A 22,479-nucleotide genomic window follows, 5' to 3' on the forward strand; every position below is an offset into this window, starting at 1 on the left:
TAAATTAACTGGCAACACCTAACAATAAGGTACCATTTGTTAACATTAGTTAATGTATCAATTAATGTGAACTAACAATGAGCAATGCATTTATTACTGTATGTATTAATCTTTGTTAATGGTAGTTAATACAAATAGTCGTTCATTGTATGTTTGTGTTAGTTCACAGTGCATTAACTAACTTTAACAAATACAACTTTGATTTTAATAATGTATTAGTAAATGTTGAAATTAACATTAACTAAGATTAAAGAATGATGTAAAAGAATTGTTCATTCTTAGTTCTTGTTAACTAAAGTAGTTAATGAAACCTTATTGTAAAATGTTACCAATTAACTGATAGGACAAAAAAAAAACATGTCATGTCATTAATCCTTATAACAAAAATATGAACCACATCTTGTTGATTTCCAGGCCCGTCCAATGACACGATACCTGCCCATTCGCAAAGAGGAGTTTGACCTCCGCTCCCACATCGAGTCCTCAGGTCACAGCGTGGACACGTGCTACCACGTGATTCTCACCGAAAAGATGTGCAAGGGCTATCTTGTCAAGATGGGAGGGAAGATCAAATCCTGGAAGAAGCGCTGGTTCGTCTTTGATCGCCTTAAAAGGACGTTTTCCTACTACGCCGGTATGTGTACCGCAGCGTCGCCTCCCAGCATCCTCCTTACTGTGCACTATGCTAATGCAACTCCGCAAACGTGTCGTTACGCTTTGGTCCCCCTGAGGTTGGGGAAAGAAACGAGGGCAGAACAAAGAGTGGATTGTGGGTGAATCCAGCAGTGGGGGGATACGGATAATTAGTAATTCTTAAGCTCACAGTGGCTGCCATGATTTCCGATAGCCTCGGGTTAGCTAGGGGCATACAAATAACCAGAAGCCCGTCCGCATGCTATCTGATGGTGATGAAATCTGCCGCAATGCTGAGGAAATCGTGCTCATCATCCAGCCGTGGCGCTCGGCAAAGCGTGAGCTCTCGCTCTTTATTTTTTTACGCGGACTGAAAATGAAGGGGTTGCACTGCAGTAACAAGGTCACATCGGTGCTTACCAGATCATTATTCTCGAGGGGAGTGGGGGCTTATTTGGTTTTGAAACCTTCGCTGTGCAAAACATTTGTGCTAATCAGTAGTTTTGCCTTGTTTTCCAGTAAAAATACTTGGAAAGGCTTGTTTTTCGGAGATGTTCTTATTCGCTTTTGCTTTTTGGGTTAATGTATCTCGTTTTGATATTAAAAACACAGAAATATTGCAATAAAATTCTTATTAAGAGAACGATTTTTCGCTGCGTGACATCTCTGTTGTCCCGTTCACAGATAAACACGAGAGCAAACTGAAGGGCGTCATCTACTTCCAGGCTATCGAGGAGGTTTACTATGATCACCTGCGCAGTGCCACAAAGGTACGGCCCTCCATCAGACCCTTGCATAAGCACAGCTCACATCTCCCGCTGGTTTTCTGCTCTGCACTCCTATTGCACCATTTCATTTGATCTTTTTCTGTTTGCTTCTTTCCTCTCGTTTTTGTCTCTTATGCTGTAACTCTGCTGTCAATGTTCCCCACCCTTCTTTTTCTTCATTCTTTTGCTTTGCCGACTGTTTTCACAGAAAGGATTTTTCAATCTGAATTTGACGAACGTACGTATCACTTCTCCACCACTATCGCCCTATCCTGCATGTTTGCTCAAAGGAAAATTTGCTCTAATTCTTGCATTTTTCACACACTTAACGCATACCTTGTTGTGTTGTTTTAAATAACTGAACTATAGGCCTGTATTTAAAGTGGATATTTGTTTTTTCGCATAGTTACTGAGGATGAGAGTATAATGTAATTTACAACCTGTGCATTTCCCTTAAGTGTTTCTCTGCTACTCCCACTTGTGATGAGATGATAAGTGTGTATATAATGTAATAACCTCACAGAAGCAGTTGTGTGGTATATTATACACCATCAGCTTCATGTTGCATATTGTGATAGGTTAACCGGCATTAACTGGAAGCCATAATATAATTGCCACTTTTTATTTCACAATTCAGACTTTTTTCTCACAACTGTAATTTTTGACTTTTTATCAGAGTTTATAGAACTGCGAGTTTATATCTCACAATTGCGAGTTATTAAGTCTTTATCTCACAGGACTTTTATTTATCGCAATTACGGGTTTTAATTTCACAATTCTGACTCGCAATTGCAAGTTATAAAGTCCGAATTTTGAAATCTAAACTTGCAATCAAAAAAAGTAATTTTGACTATCTCATGTTTTTTCTCGCAATTTCAAGTTTATAACTTTCAAATCTGACACGCAGTTGCGAGTTATAAAGTCAGAATTGTAAGATGTAAACATGCAAATAAAAACGTAATTCCTTTTATCTCACAATTCTGACTTTTTTCTCGCAAATGCAAGTTTACATCTCGCAAATCTGACTAGCAATTGTTAGCTATAAAGTCAGAATAGTGAGATATAAACTTGCAATTGTGAGCAAATTATCTTACAATTCTGACTTTTTTCTTGCAATTGCGAGTTTATAAAATCTGAGTTCAAATCGCAATTGTCAGTTATATAGTCCGAATTGTGAGATATAAACTTGCAATCGCACAAAAAAAAATGAGATGGAGATATTTCAAAAATTGAGATATTTAAAAAGTCGCAGTTACCTTATTATTCTGTGGTGGAAACAAGCATCTATAAGAATCCCTTTGTCATTTGAATAGATTTATTTGCCTATTGAGTGATGTAATATGGTCTGAAATCCACTTTAATACTGAGTGTTTTGGTGAGGAGAACTAATTATCATATTTTAACAAGCACCTCCTACTCTACTTATGCAGATGTGTTGAAATTAGAGATGTTAATGATTAATCAATTATTATAAATTAAGTGGTATGACTTTCAATGACTCCATTTGAGCTCAAGAGAGATCAGTAAACACGTGCAGCTGTTGCTTGTGCTGCATGTGACGTACACATACAAGCAGCTTTGGCTTTAAAAACACACTGTAAAAAAAATCCCCGTAAAACAACGGAAATATTCCGGCAGCTGGGGTGCCAGAAAAAATCCGTAAAATTACAGTAATTTTCCTTTATTTAAATCCCCGTAAAAAAACGGTAAAATTCCGGCAGCTGGGGTGCCGGAAAAAAACCGTCAAATTACAGAAAATAACCAACACGTAAAATTACAGTAATTTTCCTTTATTCAAAAAGCAGTTTTCATAAAATTTTCTGTATTTTCTTGAGCTCTCACACATCCCTTTTAAATGTTTAATTCAACAATATACCAATATAACAATTAGTATAACTCTAAATACAGTTTTTACATAACATTCTGTATTTTCTTGAGCTCTCACACATCCTTTTTAATTCAACAATATAACCATTAAGTATAACTCGTTCTAGTTCATAACTACAACAATACACAAATATAAAAATTTGTCAACAGATAAGATTAGAAAAAAAATAAAATAATAATAATTAAACACTCAAATTTGTCACTCTTCAAAAATTTTGTTAATCAGTGAAAGCACCTTTGGACTAACTGCCAGTAGATTTTTAATGTTTAATTCAACAATATACAAATATAACCATTAGTATAACTCATTTTAGTTCATAACTACAACAATACACCAATATAAAAAATTGTCAACACTCAGATTTGTCACTCTTCCAAAATTTTTAGTCCATCCATTCATAGTCTGCAATTTTGTTAATCAGTGAAAGCACCTTTGGGCTGACTGCCAGTTGCTTTCTTGATGTGCTCTTTTCTACTTTTGATCCCTTCTCTGGGTTTATCTTGAAAAGGCATCTGTCGAATAAAAAAGAAAAAAGAAATCTCAGTAATAAATCATGGACTGTAAAATATGCTCTTAATATATTAGCAATAAAAGTAGCAGAATAGTGGGAATATGCACAGGGGATGCTTGTAGTGGACATTGGCAACAAAGATGTGCATGTGAGAGGGTGTTGTGTGTGTGAGAGAGACTGTATGTTGTGAGTGCATGTGTATGTTGAGAGCGTATTTGAGGGTGTGTGAGATGTGCGAGAGTGAGTATACATGAGAAAGTGAGTGAGGATGCGTGTGAGAGAGTGTATGTGAGGATGTGTGTGAGTGAGTGTGAGGCTAAGGATGTGTGTATGAGTGAGTATGAGGATGTGGGTGAGAGTGAGTGTGAGGATGTGTATGTGTGTGTGAGAGTGAGTGTATGAGAGGATGTGGGTGAGAGAGTGAGTGTGTGGGTGAGAGTGAGTGTGAGTGTGTGTGAGAGTGAGTGTATGAGGATGTGGGTGAGAGAGTGAGTGTGTGGGTGAGAGTGAGTGTGAGTGTGTGTGAGAGTGGGTGTATGAGGATGTGGGTGAGAGAGTGAGTGTGTGGGTGAGAGAGTGAGTGTGAGAATGTGTGTGAGTGTGTGTGAGAGTGAGTGTAAGGATGTGTGTTAGTGAGCGTAAGAGAGGATGTGGGTGAGAGTGAGTGTGAGGATGTGTGTGAGTGAGTGTATGAGAGGATGTGTGTGAGTGAGTGTATGAGAGGATGTGTGTGAGAGAGTGAGAGGATTTGTGACAGTGAGTGTGAGGATGTGTGTGAGTGAGTGTATGAGAGGATGTGTGTGAGAGTTAGAGTGAGGATGTGTGAGAGAGTGAGTGTGAGGATGTGTGTGAGAGTGAGTGTGAGGATGTGTGTGAGAGTTAGAGTGAGGATGTGTGAGCGTAAGAGAGGATGTGGGTGAGAGTGAGTGTGAGGATGTGTGTGAGTGAGTGTATGAGAGGATGTGTGTGAGTGAGTGTATGAGAGGATGTGTGTGAGAGAGTGAGAGGATTTGTGACAGTGAGTGTGAGGATGTGTGTGAGTGAGTGTATGAGAGGATGTGTGTGAGAGTTAGAGTGAGGATGTGTGAGAGAGTGAGTGTGAGGATGTGTGTGAGAGTGAGTGTGAGGATGTGTGTGAGAGTTAGAGTGAGGATGTGTGAGAGTTAGAGTGAGGATGTGTGAGAGAGTGAGTGTGAGGATGTGTGTGAGAGTGAGTGTGAGGATGTGTGTGAGAGTTAGAGTGAGGATGTGTGAGAGTTAGAGTGAGGATGTGTGAGAGAGTGAGTGTGAGGATGTGTGTGAGAGTGAGCATATGAGAGGATGTGGGTGAGAGAGTGAGAGGATTTGTGTGACAGAGTGAGTATGAGGATGTGTGTGAGTGAGCGTATGAGGATGGTGGGGAGAAATTGAGAGTGAGGATGTGTGAGAGAGATTGTATGTGAGGATGTGTGAGAAAGTGAGAGTGAGCGTATGAGGATGTGGGTGAGAGTGAGTGTGAGGATGTGTGTGACAGAGTGAGTGTGAGGATGTGTCTGAGAGTGAGCGTATGAGAGGATGTGGGTGAGTGTATGTGAGGATGTGTGTGACAGAGTGAGTGTGAGGAAGTGTGTGTGAGTGAGCGTATGAGAGGATGTGGGTGAGTGCATGTGAGGATGTGTGTGACAGAGTGAGTGTGAGGAAGTGTGTGTGAGTGAGCGTATGAGAGGATGTGGGTGAGTGTATGTGAGGATGTGTGTGACAGAGTGAGTGTGAGGAAGTGTGTGTGAGTGAGCGTAAGAGAGGATGTGGGTGAGAGAGTGAGGATGTGGGTAAGTGTATGTGAGGATGTGTGTGACAGAGTGAGTGTATGAGATGATGTGGGTGAGAAATTGAGAGTGAGAATGTGTGAGAGAGTGTATGTGAGGATGTGTGTGAGAAAGTGAGTGTGAGGATGTGTGTGAGAGTATGTGAGGATGTGTGTGACAGTGAGTGTGAGGATGTGTGTGAGTGAATGTATGAGAGGATGTCGGTGAGAGAGTTAGAGTGAGGATGTGTGAGAGAGTGAGTGTGAGGATGTGTGTGAGTGAGTGTGAGGATGTGTGTTAGAGTGAGCATATGAGAGGATGTGGGTGAGAGAGTGAGAGGATTTGTGTGACAGAGTGAGTGTGAGGATGTGTGTGAGTGAGTGTGAGGATGTGTGTTAGAGTGAGCATATGAGAGGATGTGGGTGAGAGAGTGAGAGGATTTGTGTGACAGAGTGAGTGTGAGGAAGTGTGTGTGAGTGAGCGTATGAGAGGATGTGGGTGAGAGAGTGAGGATGTGGGTGAGTGTATGTGAGGATGTGTGTGACAGAGTGAGTGTGAGGAAGTGTGTGTGAGTGAGCGTATGAGAGGATGTGGGTGAGAGAGTGAGGATGTGGGTGAGTGTATGTGAGGATGTGTGTGACAGAGTGAGTGTGAGGAAGTGTGTGAGAGTGAGCGTATGAGAGGATGTGGGTGAGAGAGTGAGGATGTGGGTGAGAGTGTATGTGAGGATGTGTGTGACAGAGTGAGTGTGAGGATGTGTTTGAGAGTAAGTGTATGAGATGATGTGGGTGAGAAATTGAGTGTGAGGATGTGTTCCTATGAGAGGATGTGGGTGAGAAATTGAGAGTGAGGATGTGTGTGAGAGAGTGTATGTGAGGATGTGTGTGAGAAAGTCAGTGTGAGGATGTGTGTGAGAGTATGTGAGGATGTGTGTGACAGTGAGTGTGAGGATGTGTGTGAGTGAGTGTATGAGAGGATGTCGGTGAGAGAGTTAGAGTGAGGATGTGTGAGAGAGTGAGTGTGAGGATGTGTGTGAGAGTGAGTGTGAGGATGTGTGTGGGAGTGAGCATATGAGAGGATGTGGGTGAGAGAGTGAGAGGATTTGTGTGACAGTGAGTGTGAGGATGTGTGTGAGAGTGAGCGTATGAGAGGATGTGGGTGAGAGAGTGAGGATGTGTGAGAGAGAGTGTATGTGAGGATGTGTGAGAAAGTGAGAGTGAGCGTATGAGAGGATGTGGGTGAGAGACTGAGGATGTGTGAGAGAGAGTGTATGTGAGGATGTGTGAGAAAGTGAGAGTGAGCGTATGAGAGGATGTGGGTGAGAGAGTGAGGATGTGTGAGAGAGAGTGTATGTGAGGATGTGTGAGAAAGTGAGAGTGAGCGTATGTGGGTGAGAGTGAGGATGTGTGAGAGAGAGTGTATGTGAGGATGCGTGAGTGATTGAGAGAGTGAGTGTGCGAGGACGTTGTGTGAGACAGAGAATGTGATAGGTTGTTGACTGACATTGCTGCTTTTTTACCTTTGCAAGAACTCCAGGGTTGCTCCTTGGTCTGCTGGGTATGAAATGTTCAAGCAGTAGTTCAAGCAGTAGTATGAGGCAAACATCAACCTGACAGCATCACTGAAGATGGTGATGTGGCTGTTAACTATCACTTGGTCCACAGATAACAAAAAGTACTCTGCATTCAAAGGAGAACTTCCTGTTGTAACATATGCATAAGAAAAAATAAGGGATCTTTAGCACTGTGACAAACTGAGCCCAAAGAACATACATTTCAGTAATTATTAAATATTAGAAAAAATTATTAAAATAGTTGTACTTTAAAAATATTCAAACATACCACACACAATTATGCAGGGTGTCCTTGGAAGTTCAGCACAGTCCACTTCAGAGGGCAGGGTTGTCTGATCCACTTTATAGAACATCTGGTCCTCTCTCTCGCTGAAGTACTTGAGAACTAGCTGAAGAAACCCAGCAGTGTTGACATCATCCACATTCTTGTGAAGACATTCTTGTGACATTTCTCTGAAGATGGTCTCCATCTTTGCTGTCTTGTCACTACACTTGAAGTAGGACACAACTCTTGCACACTTACTTGCTATGCTTTTATCAATGTCCATTCCTGTAAGCTCTTTAAAATGAGTCTTCATGCCAACTGTCTCATGATGTTGATGTTGTACATAACCTTTTAGGGTTTTCACAGAAACACTACAACTATTACAAGTGTAATCTGCAAACATCTTTACATGGTGCAATGGTCACCTTTCCCCCCTGATCTTGATTTTAGCAGCTCACGCAACTTATCTGCAGGGAGAAACAAAAACAAGCATGTTAGTTGTTAATTATCTTAACATGTTAAGAAATCTACAAAAATTCTAAGAAATATATTGATAAATGTATTATACATTTTATTGTATCTAAAGTAATTTAGCGTTTTAAGTAGTTAGCGTTTTTGATGAAAGATTACAAGGGCATATTAATATAGGAAAAAAATAATATTGTGCATGGATAACTCATTTATACTCATTCAGCACTGCAACATTCTGTAAAAAAGTTATAATTTTCACTTTTAATTTCATGGCTACTAAACTGACTAACTACTAGTGCATTCAACTGTTTGAATCAGATCATTTAAAAAAAACACCCCACAAACTCGAGTCGTTCGTTCATCACGTGACAGCCCCGGTGTTCCCGAGTCATATGAAAGATTCGTTCAAATTAAACGATTCGTTAATGACCGACCCATCACTAAGCTCCTCATGAGTTGGGGGTTGACTGACAGGTCCAACGGAGTCAAGCAGTTTAGTCACAAGCTCTTTTTAATACTTTTCATTGGTTAAATAACGTTAACTTACTTGAAAACCCCATAGACAGAAGTAAAGGGTGACTTAATGATGAACGTATCCAACCTCGCCTCGGAAAACGGCTATTTTTAGCTTTAAGACGACACATACGACTAATATATAACTTTAACGCTACATATTAGGCTACTGGGCAAGTGGAATATATACGTAGGCCTAATATCATCGAAAAAATAGCGGGATTCGTCGACGGCTGTTTGGCAAATAGCCTAACTTACGTTACGTTTTACCTCAGGTGGAAAAATGGGCCTAACGTTAACTTAGATGGTAATAAAATGCAACAAAAATCCTAAAAATTACAAAACTTTGAAGTAGGACTTGGCTAAAATCAAACAAAAAGAAGAAAAACGTAAAGTAACACGGTAACGTAACGTTATACCATCAACCAAGACCTGCATTTTAAACATTGTCAAGGTTTAAAATAATTAACGTTACCGGCCTGCGCCCAAGTTTAAAACACAGTCAACACGATAAACGGTAAAAAAAATGTCCAAATATCTCACATATAGTAATGATGAAATTAGAAAACATGAATTTTACCTGCTTATCACTTCACATCCAAGATTGACGGTTAAGATGTCCAAGGTCGAGTGATTTCTGTGACCTGTCGCGCGCGTAGTTATCCCACCACTGTGTGCTTAGAAGGGATTGTATCCTTGCGCCAAGTCGGGAATTCCTTCAGTTCGAATTTTTTAAATCTCAATAAATCTGTCATTTAAATATCAGCGTACTTAAAGAAATAATGTATTATTATATGATATTATATTATAATATTATGAGAATAAATGCGTAATAAACACTGAACGCAGCAGAACTACTTTGACAAGCGGAACAAGATGTCCGCTGCGAACAGTCGTAGAAGTGATGGACCTGATTCTTTCGGATAGGTCGTTAAAACGAACCGGTTCAAAAACTGATTCACCAGGCTCTTTTACACAGTCAATGACGTACAATGTTATAATCAAATAACCTAATAAATAAATAAATAACTAAAAATTGAATAAACTTGTCTTAATTAACAGACCAATTTCATAAACAATGTTTATTTCTCTCTTTTCATTCCGGTAAAAGGTATATAAATGCTAATCTATTAATTATTATGTAATATTATATAAATATAAAAACTTTTTTATATATATTTGTGAAGTATTTATACATTTGAATGTCTTCACAGTATTTTTTCTGTAAAAAAAAAAACAATAATAATGTTTTTAAAAAATCTATTTTTTTGTTATGCACATTTGTTTGTTTTTCATGTAATTTTACACAGGAAATGTACATTTGCAGTCTATTTCTGTAATTAGACGTTTTTTTACCACATTTAATAAAAACATGAAAAATCTGTAAAATAAAACAGTAAAATTCCGTAAAACTACAGTTTTTTTTTACAGTGGCAGGCCCAAAGTAATCAGGAGCACCAATGCCATAATAATGTGTTAGAATACAATGGGATGATAAGCTGTAAAATAAATTAAACAGGCTGGGTCAAAGGCAGTGCATCCAATCAAACACTGCAGCATTTTGGTGCCAATGTATCTGTCACTTGATAGAAACAGCCAAATTAGGCATGAGTGTGACATGACCTCATCCTCCAAAACCATGAGCAAAACTAAATAAGGTTAAAGAAAATACAACCAAGACTACATTACATGCAGGGTCACGTCCAGCGAGATAAACAAGCTTTGTTGAATTATTGAATGCCGAGAGCATGAAGACAAACACATTCAAAAGACATTAGAAAACAATATCAGTTTTACTACAATAAACACAAACTTAAGTTCAAAATGTGAAACATTATATGAAATAAATAAAATATTTGTATATTTAAATGACTATATTATTCAGAAATGTTATATAATCCACTTATCCATTCAAATTATCATCAATACTTATAAAATTAGTAAATTACATTAAATTAAATTATACCTATTTGATTGATTCTAAATACATTAAGATGAAAATACTGATACTTTAAATATCAGTACATTTGTTTAATTATATTTAAAAAAATGTATTATTATATTTATATCATAAGTATAATCATTTTGATTGTAGTTATTAAATATATGTATTATAAAGTATAAAATGACTTATGATTCACACAATAAAATGTTATCTGCATTATTCATACACATTATATTATTAATACTTGAAAAATTATACTATAACTATATTATATTAAATTGGATTCATACTAAATATAAATGTATTAAAAATACATTTATCAAAATAAAAATATATCATTTTTCTTATACTATTTCCTTATATTATTATTATATTTATGTGAATTATAGTTAAAATAGTGCATGTAGTATTTGGAGTCCTCCACATGCGCTTTGCATGATTAATTAATACAATTTTATTTAGTCAATTTGGAAAAAATCCTGAAAATTGCCATCCCTAATGAATAAATAGCAGATAATGCACATGCCCTGCCTGAATAGAAGATGCGCTTCATACGTGGCTCCCTCACTGATCTGATTGTGTCTTTTTAAATGCAGAGCCCCAACCCCTCCCTGACCTTCTGTGTGAAGACGCACGACAGACTGTATTTCATGGTGGCCCCCTCCGCTGAGGCCATGAGGATCTGGATGGATGTGATCGTGACAGGAGCCGAGGGCTACACGCAGTTCATGAACTGAGAGAAAAACTGACCCGCACGTCAAAACGGAAACCGTTCGGCAGGGAGACTTTAAATAACCCATACCTGTTATTCCCAACGAGAGGAAAAACGTTATTTTGCTACTTCCTTTTTTCTCTTCTTCTCGTGTTTCCTGAAGATGTTATATATCCACTCAGCTGCACAGACAGATATCCACCAGAGGTTTTCCACGTCTGCCTGGATTGAAAAAGGGAGCTCTAGAAGACGAAAAGACCCGGTGAACCAAACCTGCAGGTGGTGGCTCACTCGCCATCTTCCAAAATGCCTTTTTTGCCGTCAGAGATATTTTTCAGTTGCAGTTTATCTTGTCTGGATGTGCAGAAAGATGTAATAGACTTTCATTTGTAACGTTTGCCCCACTATTTGTCCTTTCAAACATAATGGGAAAAATGCCAAATGACATCAAGCCATTCTGGAATAGTATTGCGCTAAAAAATTCGATGAGATTGACCGACGCGAAATGGCGAGAGAATATTTTGAGAGAATACTGCAGTACGTTTTAAATTAAATTTACAAGAGTATACTATTCACATTTAAAGATCCCGTATCACTGAAACAAAGACTTAATCCACCAAAGCTCACCTACCAGCTCAGGAGTCTATATTTATTGTAGAGGGACATCAGCGACTCCAACTGTACAACTGTATCCCACTGTGTTCCCAGCTTATTCTTTTAGAGACAGAACCTCAAACACATGCACACACACACACACCACATACAACAGTAGAGTCTATTTGCCAAGTCCTGACAACTTGATCATGTGATTTGACTCCCAAGGGAGGCAGCCATCTCCTATCACTGCCAGCCTATGAGAGTTTGGAATAATTGCCACAAACAGGAGAAAACGAAACAACATCATAATCATGCAAGTCATGCAGTGCCTTGATATTGTCCCATATTTGTCACTCTTAATATTTGAACTGTGACACTAGTGAAAAATTGCTGGAATCACAGGCTTAAGGTGCGGTCACATTAGAAAAAATCACTAAAAAGGTCAATAGTTGTAGCAATGTACGAAGCACAGCTCACACAGAAGACGCTTTCGAACCAAACAGCTTTCTGTTTGTCAATGTGGAAGATTCGTGAATCGCAAATTTTTTGTGGGGAATTCTTTCGCCCTCATGCGAAAATTCCGATTGTGTGGATTCCTATAGAAAATCTGCCAAACAACAGTAAATGTGACCGCACCATTATTTCATGTGATACACACAGTGGGTTTTACTGTTTTAGGAGATTGTGAACAGACACATACTGTAATTTTAAAAAAGATGACCTATTTAAATCAGTCCGATACTGCTTTAATACAATTTAAGGAGTTATTCAAAGGGTTGAGTAGCTCTTCAAGTATTGTTAATGTTGACAGGCAGGCTTTTAAACTAGTCTGCCCAACCTTGTGTTTGTTTTGGGGGAAATAAAATGTTTATTTATGGTTAGCGATGTTATCGAGCATTTACGACACTGTTAAAAAAAAAAAAGACCAACCAGTGTTCTGCTCTCTCCTGAAACCAAACGGAAATCTACAGAGATCTCAAATCAACGTGAATAATTAGTCTTCATTTTGCGTGTAAGATGTCCGAGTACTATCACACAACTAGCTGAAAACAGTGTTGTAAAATGTTGAACATGAATACAGTCACAGTTTTCCTTGTTTCAAGTGTTTTTTTGTGTTTATTTGCCTAATAATGAGCTATGCTAACACACACAAAACACACCCTTGCGGGAAAGACCGTAGCCCAGAGGTCACAACTAAACTCGGACTTCAGATGTAAAAGGGCAAGTGATCCTCACTGCTGTAATTAACAATGCAACACAAGCAGAAGTCTTGCATCATAGCAACTGTGTTGTTTTCATGACACCAGACAAGAGTCGCATGCTAAATTAAAAAGCTGCGGCTAAGATATACTACAGTAAGTTTAACCAAAGACGGTTTGTTTTGATTCTACAACACACTGCATAACTGTTTCATAAATTAACCTTGAAAGAAATGTCATAAAGCCATATTTTAGAAGTGCAATATGCTGCTGGCAGTGCGTGAAAATACTCTTTCATACACTTAAAGAAGTGAACAGCAACAGAATGCTGGATTGTGTGACTAAAATTTTTTGTAGGATACAATGGGGAAGGTTTTTTTTTTTTTCAAAGCTAAATCAAGCTGTTTACATATAAGCCAGGTTCTGGACAAAAAAAGTAATGTTTAAGTTTGCATTAGGTTCAGAGTTATATTTTGCCGTATAATAATTTCAACAAATATGTGAAAACTGCCTTTCAAATGAAGGTTATCACTAAATTGCTGCATGGCGGAACTGAAAACAATTTCAATCTCTTTAGAATTCAAACTTTGAGAAGAAAAAAACTTGAGTGAGTATCAGTTCAGTCTTTGAGCAATATGTAGGCAATACTTATTGAACGGTTTGGGGTTTACTGTACACTTTAGTCTCTGATGTGAGTTGTTCGCTGATGCAATTTGTTGGGATCGTTTACTCAAATTATTTGGTAATTCTTGGAACGCTGTGAAACTGACACCGTTTTAGTGGGCAGAAGTAGGAGAATATTCACAATTAGCATTCTAACATGATATTACTGAAGTTAACAGGCATTTTGAAAGATGAATTCTTGCCGCTAAGAAGAGAGGATCAAGAATCTGAGTGGTTTTGAAATGTTTTTGACTGCTACTTTTAAAGACTCAAGGGGGAATGCGGTACAAGATATCATTGGGTGTTACAACAGTAAACAAAAAGTTTGAAAGCAGCTTTTATGTGTTGGCGATAAAATCTTGTTTAAAACTTAAGTTGCTGAACCAGAAGAAGAGATGAATTAATCCACAATGTCCTATCAGTTGTACTTCTAAAAACATCAAGTGCTTTGAAATGTGGGTTGGGTTGTGATTTTCTGCAGTGATTTAATTCATGCATCAAAGGGCTAATATGCACCCTAAGGTCTAGTTTATTCTTTTAATATCCAGACATGTACAGTAATGATAATAACAGTAGATTATAAATAAAAACAGGACGCAAATGTTTCAGATGCAAAAATTGTCAGATTGTTTAATAGCAACTAAAATGCATAATCAATTCAGTGATGCTATATTTTTTATTTTAGAAGACATTTTTACAAGCAAGTTATAGAAAAATAGCTCAAATAAGTATTAATTCAGTCTCTCCATACACTCAGCCATCAGCACTTCAGATCATCATCTGAAAAACAACAGATCAATCTTTTAGCAAAGCCACATGCTCAAGACGGTTCTTAATTTCAATGTTGAAAACAGCTTAAAGGGGCTATAAGTAAGAATTTTCATGAATTAATAATTTTCTTAGTTGCCAATGTGTGAACAGCTTGTAATGAAACTCAAAAAACTAGACCTTCCCTGACTTCCTAGATTGTCTATGAAAGCCTGCAAACTTATTTTTATATAGGTTTTATATCCGTTTTTGCCAGGAAAATCAAAAAAAGTATGTGACGTTTACGCGCGCTCCCGAGAACCTCTTCCATATGACACATGAAACAAATGATTATGTTCAAGATAGGCCGAAAGACCTATTCTGTACTGTAATGTCAATGTGTCATGCAAAGAGAAGGGATTATTTCAAACTATAATCTCAACTTTATAATCAAACTATCATAACAGTGTCATTTTAATGACCTCACCTGTCAAAATGATGCCAGTGAAGCAGAACTAGGTTCAGTCTCTCGTACGTTACGTGTGCTAGCACAAGCCTAGCTGCAGTTCACTTTACGGCCAACGGTATCGCTAATAACAAGGGTTTCTGAATTCTATGTTTAGCCTCTTTCTTATTTTTGTGGAAACCATGATAATATTTTTTTCAGGATCCTTTGATAAATAAAGTTAAAAAGAACAGCATTTGTTTAAAATGGAAATCTTTTATAACATTATAAATGTCTTTACATGGATTTGGGTATTCAATAGTTCAAATATGCTTATGGATTTTTATAGAACCTGGTCAACAATTACTGTACTTACTGTAGTGTTTATGCACATGGGGAGGTGTAGTCAATCACAGCCAATTCACCTGGAGGAATAGAAACACAACATAGTCTTTTCTTGTGCACTACATTGTTGAGCTTGCCCCGATAAAATAAAAATGTATTATCCTAAGATTAAATACAGGCTCGTGAAGCACAATTACGCAACACTTATATCATGAGGTCACTAAGATTTATGAAAAACGAAAATCTCAAACATTAAAATGGAAATAGGTTTTCCCATTTTAATTATTTATTTTTACTTATATTTTTTACATTTATTATCATTTTTGCTGGGTTTATAATAAAAACCCTCTTGCATTTCTTTTCAGACTTTTTAGAGTACACAGCGATGAATGAACACGTACTGATCTTGTAGTAATCATAGACTATCACTACAGCTGGTTTCAGGTTCTGCACCAGGACGTCCTGCAGGAGCTGCAGGCTGATGGTCTTCACCTGCTTCTTTTTCAGCTGGACAAGAACAGAAAGTTATTTTTGATGCAAGATTACAAAGAGATTTATTTGCTATGGGGCACGAACATAAAAACGTGTGTCAAGTACACGGGGTTCCTTTTGATTTCATATTGAGTTTATCCCTTTAATTGTAAAAATTAAAATAAAAATTGCCACCTATGCCAAAAAGATTTCAAACCTTTATTTAAATGAAACATTTTGATGCAAGATTATGAAGAGAAATAAATGTGTAAAAATGTTACAGTGCGTAAACCAGGTCGATTTTGATTTCATATAGAAATATAGTGTCAATATCAGCAATCCATCCCAAAAATGTTTCAAGCCCCTCAAGGTATTTGAATAAATCTAATACGCTCACCCCATCCAAATATATAATGACATGATCCTCGTCCAGATCCACTCGTTTGACGGTGGGGTCTTCCTTCAGCTGTGGAGACAGAGAAGAGAGCGAATCAAACACCGCCTGCAGTACTTGAGTTCAAAAGAGTACCAGAGCCCTTCAAGTGTCACTCACAGCCAGCAGAGACGTCTCATCCAGCTTAAACCCAGACAGCAGCCTGATGTTAATGATCACCATGTTGGTCTCCTCTCGTGTGCCGTCATACCTGTCATACAATCGCTCCAACAGTCACAAACAGGGTTCACAACCACACATTGTTCTGCATGTAGTCTGACAAGACAGCAAAGTATATATTTATTTTTATAGTCATTACCATTCAAAAGTATAATGTTGGTAATATTTTTCACTCTTTTTTTTACTCTTATGCTCACCAAGGCTGCATTTACTGTATTACAGTAAAACAGTAATATTGTGAAATATTATTATAATTTAAAATTACTGCTTTCTATTTGAATATATTTTAAAATATAATTTATTCTTGTGATGGCAAAGCTGAATTCACAGCATCATTTCTCCAGTCTTTAGTGTCACACACGATCCTTCAGAAATCAGTCTAATATGCTGATGTGCTGCTTAAGAAACATTTCTTATGAATGTAATTTTGTAACATTATACGTCTTTACTGTTTCTTTTGATCAGTGTAATGCATCCTCACAAATTAAAAGTATTATTTTATTGGGAAATAAACTGATCCCACATTTTTGAACAGTATATATTTTTCATATTTACTGGGGGTTTTTTTTGTTGCTAGTTTATAGTATTTGCATGCATAGTTAAATACTTTTATAGTGTTTTAGGGTTTATTAGCTCATGTGTGTCACTATTATTTTTTTTGTTTTTTCATATGGAAAAGAGCTGTGTAAAAATTCTTCAAAATATCTCTCACAGGTTTGAAAGGACATAATGGTGAGTAAATAATGACAGAATATGTATTTCCGGGTGAACTATCCCTTTAAATAATAATAGCATGTATATTAAGTATTTAAATAAAAAGGATAAATAATGATATGACTAATGAAATTTGTTGCAAATTTTAAAAGTGCTATACTCATGAGGGCTGTTTCCATTAATTAAGACAGTAATAACTTTTTCTAACAGAAGTATAGCTCACCGGACAGTGGTGGTTAATGTAAAAGCTGCGTTCCATGTGTTGTTGCAAACCCCAGTATTTGCTTTGACGCTGAAGGCCAACGAGTCAGGAGGAGGCGGGATATTGTAGTGCAAGGCGAACTGAGAGACAAATAACAGAAGGATTTCATCACTTACAGTAGCTTTTAGAAGAATAATTCACCCAAAAATGTACTCATCCTCATGTCATTCCAATCCCATATGACTTCCATATAGGATCCATACAAGAAGGGAAAAGGTCATACGTGTTTGGAACAACATGAGGAGTAAATAATGACAACTTTCATTTGTGGGTGAACTATCCGTTTAACTTCTCAAACTGTGCATCATAAGAGGCAGCGCACAGACCTGCACAAACACACAGCCTTTTCCTTCTGCCCTGAGCTTGAATGTGCCATTAGTTTGCGGAAGCTGTTTCTCCTGGTAAAGCAAGCGGTTGTTCCGGTTCACGGTGAACTGGTTTTTCTGGCCTAAGGGGGAGGTCACGGTGACGGTAATAGATCCTTCTGGATTGTAGGTGGCAGCACTGTACTTAGCGAGGGCCTGGAGTGCTACTACAGTATCCTGTTCACAGCAAGAGAGGGAGAGCGACACCACTTACAGTCAATAATGAGAAAACTGATCAAATGTCAACAAAAAAAAAACCTGCATGAGATGAATAACATTACCTGGGTAGAGGAGAATCCTCCATAGGCGTTCTGCTGCTTGCTTAGCCAGTGCACTATGCCAGCAGAGTAGTTTAGTCCAAATCCAGGTAGAGAGGGTCCCGAGAGCAGCGCAAGCAACACGTAAGCACTCATCTCTACCTCCACAGAGCCCATCGTCTGAGGATTATTAGCCATAGTCCAATATCGTCCAACACCTGAAGTGATAACAGCAAGAACACATAAGACTGGAACACTGAGGTCTTGTGATCGTGTTTTCTTAAAAGCTAATAATCTAGATCAGTGGTTTTCAAACTGGGGTCCATAGAAATATGTGTTTTCTTCTCTGTGAAAAACAAGGAATTGTGGACACAAATTAAGAATTTGTTCCCTCAGTTTTGTTTAATCGTGGTCACTGTTTAACTACATTAAAACAAGGGAATGAATTACTACACTGTAAGAAACAAATCTATAGAAACAAATCATATTCTGGCAGAAAATGACCTATCCCCTGGTTTCACAGACAAGGCGTAAACCTAGTCCTAGACTAAAAGGCATTTTTGGGCTGTTTTAGCTGAAAGTAATTTGCACTGGCATATCTTTAAATATGCATATCTGTAAAATATGTGCCATTGTTTATCTCAAGATGTTTTTATCCCAGTAATGTTTTTTTTCTAATGAACGTTTATAAAAGTACCTTAAATGTCCTTATTAAATCAGGCCTAATCCTGGCTTAATCTAAGCCCTGTCTGTGAAACCAGGCCTTAATGTTATCTGTGTATGGACATTTCCTTCAACCATAAAACACAACACAATGCAATAATTCAAAATACATGTAAAGCACCTGTGAAACACCTAAATGGAAAATTCCTTCATATTAACATGAGGCTGTATTTTTACAGACTTTTTTCTGCAGTGTACAATGTGGCCACGATTGAACTAAAACAGGAATCAATTTATAAAATGTGGAAACGAATTTTGAAAAAAGTTGTGGGAATGAATTCTTATAGGGTTAGTTCACCCAAAAATGCCACAAAAATGAACCGAATTTTCATTTTTAGGTGAACTAACCCTATAATTTATAAATAATTTTTTTTTTTCATGTGCAGGGCTCCGTACTATAGAAATACATTTTGAATTGAATTGAAAATTGAACAGAAAATAAAAGACATTAAGTAGGCTAATAATTGATTTTCTTGGCTTTAATGAAGTATAAAAGTCAATTATTTAATTTAGCAAATGCAAAATAGAAAAGCTTTTATAAATGAAAAAATATAGTAACTTTCTATGTAAATTTTTTTATATATATATATATATATATATATATATATTTATGTATTTTTGGAAAATATAGATTTAGCTCATTATCTAAAGGTGAATGGTACCTTCTCTTCTGGCCTGCTGGTCCAGGTTGGAGAGGAGGTTCTGCCTCATCTGCACATCTCCAGCAAGAGTGAAGGTGTAGGACAGCAAGGCGGTGACGTAAGTGTTGGTAATGTTAAGCGAAGCCTCCTTTAGACACGCAAGGCTTCTCACCACCATGGGATCCTTACACAGCATACAAAAGACTTAATGAGTGTGTGCTTCCTTCATTAGTCACATTATCAGTATTGAGTTAGAATGATCTGTGACTACAAAAGTCCATCCCTTAGGACCCATAAGGAGGGGTTTACTCACAGATGTCTGTACGCCTAATTCCAGCAGCGCTGCAGTGATGTATGCAGAGAGAGTGACTTCATCGCTGACGCCACCCTGTAAGAGCAAAGCATCATCAAAGATCCTTCCCACCCTCAGCACTTCAATCTCCTCCGCTTATTGCCGTCTAACTGACATTTCCAGAGTGTGAAATCCAGGACCACCAGACTAAAGAGCCGCTTTCCTCCCCATAAATGACTCTGATCCATTACCTCTCCCCGAATCATCTCCTCATCCCACTCGTCGCTGTGACAGCTTCTCATCTCATCTCATTTTTCTACCATATTTCTGAAACGGTATTTGATATTTATATATCTGATTTTATGTAGAAGATCAGAAGATGTAATCGCTACTCTATGCACATTAGAACATCAAAAACTTTTCTTAATCAGTATCAGTAGATTTGATGTTTTCCAGTTTAAAGATCTAAACATCTTTAAAAACAGATCTGAGAATTAAAAATCTGTAAAAAAAAAAAGGATACAACTTATTATATAGCTTATACAGTGTATTTTAAACGTGAACCTCACTACAGTAAGCTCCTACTGCACACCGCAAAAGTAAAGCCCTGCAGATACCAATGTTCAGTTCATGTGTGCTGTCAACACCTATTAAATGAAACCTTGATGGATGGAGTTTTAATGGCTTGATAAAATATCTCTGCTGAAATATAACACATCTTGACTGAAACTCCTTGATCACGCTTGTCTTCCAGGCCACAACTCTTGGAAACCCAACCAGATAAAGTCCAGCTTAGGAGAACAACTAGACCTGATTAAACCAGCTGGGACCTTAGGCTTGTTTAAGATGTTTTTCAGCAGCAGATAAAGGAACTGTTCTGTCCTCACCATCATTTCAATGTGGTAAAGCCTCCCAACAGAGGCGAAGCAGCCATTGTCCATCTGCTGTTGACCCAGCCAATCCTTTGCCCTGTCGATGTTGTTCTGATCTATAAATACGTACTGCGTTGCCCCACCGAAAGTCTTCATCACAAATGCAGTTAGCCTGAGGAAACAATATAAATTGCTGTCAAATTCCTACACTTCAGTAAATCTGACTTAAAGTCAAGCTTTTGATGTTGTTTATGTCTATGTGGTGTTTTTAATATTCTTTAAGACAAACCATGTGCAAATTCATGTCAACACCATTGCTGAGTATTTTCTCCTTAAAGCTGCAGTGAACCAATGAAAGTCTCAAAAATGCGGTTTGAAATCTCTGGTGTTTCTGACATCACAAACTACCTTGTAACCAATCACGTCAACGTGTGATCATCAATCAATCAGTGGATCTCTGAGCTGCTGCGAGTGAGTGGAGGCGGGGCTAATTTGCATATTCATAAAACCACGTATACTAAATGAGGCAAGAGTGTAGAGTTACATTCAAGCTATTTTAAGGCATGAAAAAAATTCAAGGAAAATAATGTTTAAACATGTAATTTTGGTGATCAAAGCTGAGTTTTAAGGGATACAATTTTGACTACAGGGGGACTTTAATAGTTTCAGGAAGTTTCCTTGTGTATAAAGTCCATGTGGACTAAAAACACCTGACCAGAAAGGCATTAAATCCACATACGGGAAGCCAGAATCCACAGCACAGTAAGTCCTAAGTTAAGCAACTGAATGCTTTCATTGTCTCTGTTTCAGACTCACCAGGTGTTACCAGAAGGATCATTCATCCCAAAAGCGCTGTAAGATCCGTCATAATGCTGGTAAGTCAGCTCTCTCTGATAGCCTGCAACACAAAAAGGATTTTTTATTTTTTATTTAATTGGAGTTCAATATTTCTCTCATTAAGTTATGATTCACCACTGAGTTTTTAATCAAATGCAGCTGAGGAATGATGCAACAAGTGTTTTGGTGAGCTAGTTTGAAAAATGCTAAACTATTTAACTAATTGTCTGTAAGTTTACATTGTTGAAATATATTATTTTTTTTATTTAAAAACTGCAAAAAAACTTGACAGCAAACAATAATTTCCAAAAAGAATTGATCTCTTCCCCAATAAAACTATTTAAACTTATGTTTTTATAAATAGTATTTACTGTTTTGTAAGATGCATTAATAAACAATAATCTTTTATTTCATAACAGATTTCCTCACCGCTCTCCAGGAAGGTTATGGCTCGGCCTTTAATCTCAGGAGTGAGTTGCCCGCTGCTCTCCAGGTACTGAAGAATGTAAATATTGGGGGCAAAAAGCAGCATGTTCTGCTCTCCACAGCCTGTTGGCATAGCCAACAGATTACCAATGTTCTTCAAAGCACGACCCATCAGATCACCTACGGTCCAAAGAGCCAGAGGCATACAACCATTAGTATGATTAAAAAATCAGAAAACCTTATAATGAGAGGAATTATTATTTATAACGTATAATTTCATATTTATATGCTAATATGATGCAGCAATGAGTGTGCATCATGTATATTTCCCAGCATATCTTTAGACTCACCCAGAACAGTGACGAAGCTTTTGGCAGAATCCTTGACAAAAACATTGGGTAGAGTGAGGGAGACGGATGTCTCCTGTGGACGGTCTAATGGAATAGAGAAAAAATGTCAAAACACTTGCTCATGTTTTTCTTTCATTTTCTCTAATATCTTGTAAAAAAAAAAAAAACATGCAGTAGGGTTTAAAAGTGGAACAAAATTGGAAGCTTTTTTGAAACCGAGTATTTTAACATTTATCCATTGCAATACCTTGCTCATAGGCCCTGTTTACACCTGGTATTCGTCAATCCGATCACAAGTGGACGACGCTAAATACAGGGTCTAAAATGTTTTGAGCTTGTCCACTTTTGACCCCTTCCAGAGGTAGTCGAACACATTCGAATGAATTGCTTTTGTAGTGTAGGTTGAGCGTACATGTGGTCGAATGTGTTTGAACAACCACAAAAGCCTGCCTGCTCTGCGCCTACTAACCTAACGTGTAAACATTATGGGAAGCGCGCTAGTCAGATGGGATTTAAACTTTCGTCCATTAGATTGAAAGATCTGAAAAAGCACATACAAGAAGTGGTCGAAAGTGAACAAAGGAGACCAGGTGTAAAT

The 22,479-nt window shown here is 37.6% G+C and overlaps 2 protein-coding genes across 25 annotated transcripts in view; one reads left to right on the plus strand and one right to left on the minus strand.

The window, feature by feature from the left end:
• The window catches only part of phldb1b (pleckstrin homology-like domain, family B, member 1b), an 83,574-nt gene extending 72,343 nt beyond the window's left edge, over positions 1 to 11,231 (plus strand). For 18 of the 24 annotated variants that reach the window (XM_056243217.1, XM_056243222.1, XM_056243215.1 and 15 more), the window contains 4 exons: positions 415 to 634; positions 1,318 to 1,403; positions 1,609 to 1,638; positions 10,947 to 11,231. In XM_056243217.1, coding sequence (XP_056099192.1) covers positions 415 to 634; positions 1,318 to 1,403; positions 1,609 to 1,638; positions 10,947 to 11,087 — 477 coding nt within the window. In that variant the 3' untranslated portion in view covers positions 11,088 to 11,231. The remainder of the gene's footprint in view (positions 1 to 414; positions 635 to 1,317; positions 1,404 to 1,608; positions 1,639 to 10,946) is intronic. The other 6 variants (XM_056243218.1, XM_056243223.1, XM_056243237.1 and 3 more) reach the window with 1 other exon arrangement.
• The window catches only part of LOC130077858 (alpha-2-macroglobulin-like protein 1), a 73,938-nt gene that overhangs the window by 37,222 nt on the left and 14,237 nt on the right, over positions 1 to 22,479 (minus strand). The window contains exons 23-35 of the mRNA XM_056243241.1: positions 21,882 to 21,965; positions 21,535 to 21,711; positions 21,085 to 21,166; positions 20,284 to 20,440; positions 19,418 to 19,492; positions 19,126 to 19,288; positions 17,765 to 17,958; positions 17,445 to 17,660; positions 17,080 to 17,198; positions 16,083 to 16,173; positions 15,927 to 15,995; positions 15,460 to 15,565; positions 15,090 to 15,138 (exon numbers count right to left, since the gene is read on the minus strand). Coding sequence (XP_056099216.1) covers positions 15,098 to 15,138; positions 15,460 to 15,565; positions 15,927 to 15,995; positions 16,083 to 16,173; positions 17,080 to 17,198; positions 17,445 to 17,660; positions 17,765 to 17,958; positions 19,126 to 19,288; positions 19,418 to 19,492; positions 20,284 to 20,440; positions 21,085 to 21,166; positions 21,535 to 21,711; positions 21,882 to 21,965 — 1,574 coding nt within the window. The 3' untranslated portion in view covers positions 15,090 to 15,097. The remainder of the gene's footprint in view (positions 1 to 15,089; positions 15,139 to 15,459; positions 15,566 to 15,926; positions 15,996 to 16,082; positions 16,174 to 17,079; positions 17,199 to 17,444; positions 17,661 to 17,764; positions 17,959 to 19,125; positions 19,289 to 19,417; positions 19,493 to 20,283; positions 20,441 to 21,084; positions 21,167 to 21,534; positions 21,712 to 21,881; positions 21,966 to 22,479) is intronic.

This window comes from Rhinichthys klamathensis, unplaced genomic scaffold, assembly GCF_029890125.1.
Source record: "Rhinichthys klamathensis goyatoka isolate OS25496 unplaced genomic scaffold, OSU_Roscu_1.1 h1tg000781l_1, whole genome shotgun sequence".
In the NCBI taxonomy this organism is placed as follows: Eukaryota; Metazoa; Chordata; class Actinopteri; order Cypriniformes; family Leuciscidae; genus Rhinichthys; species Rhinichthys klamathensis.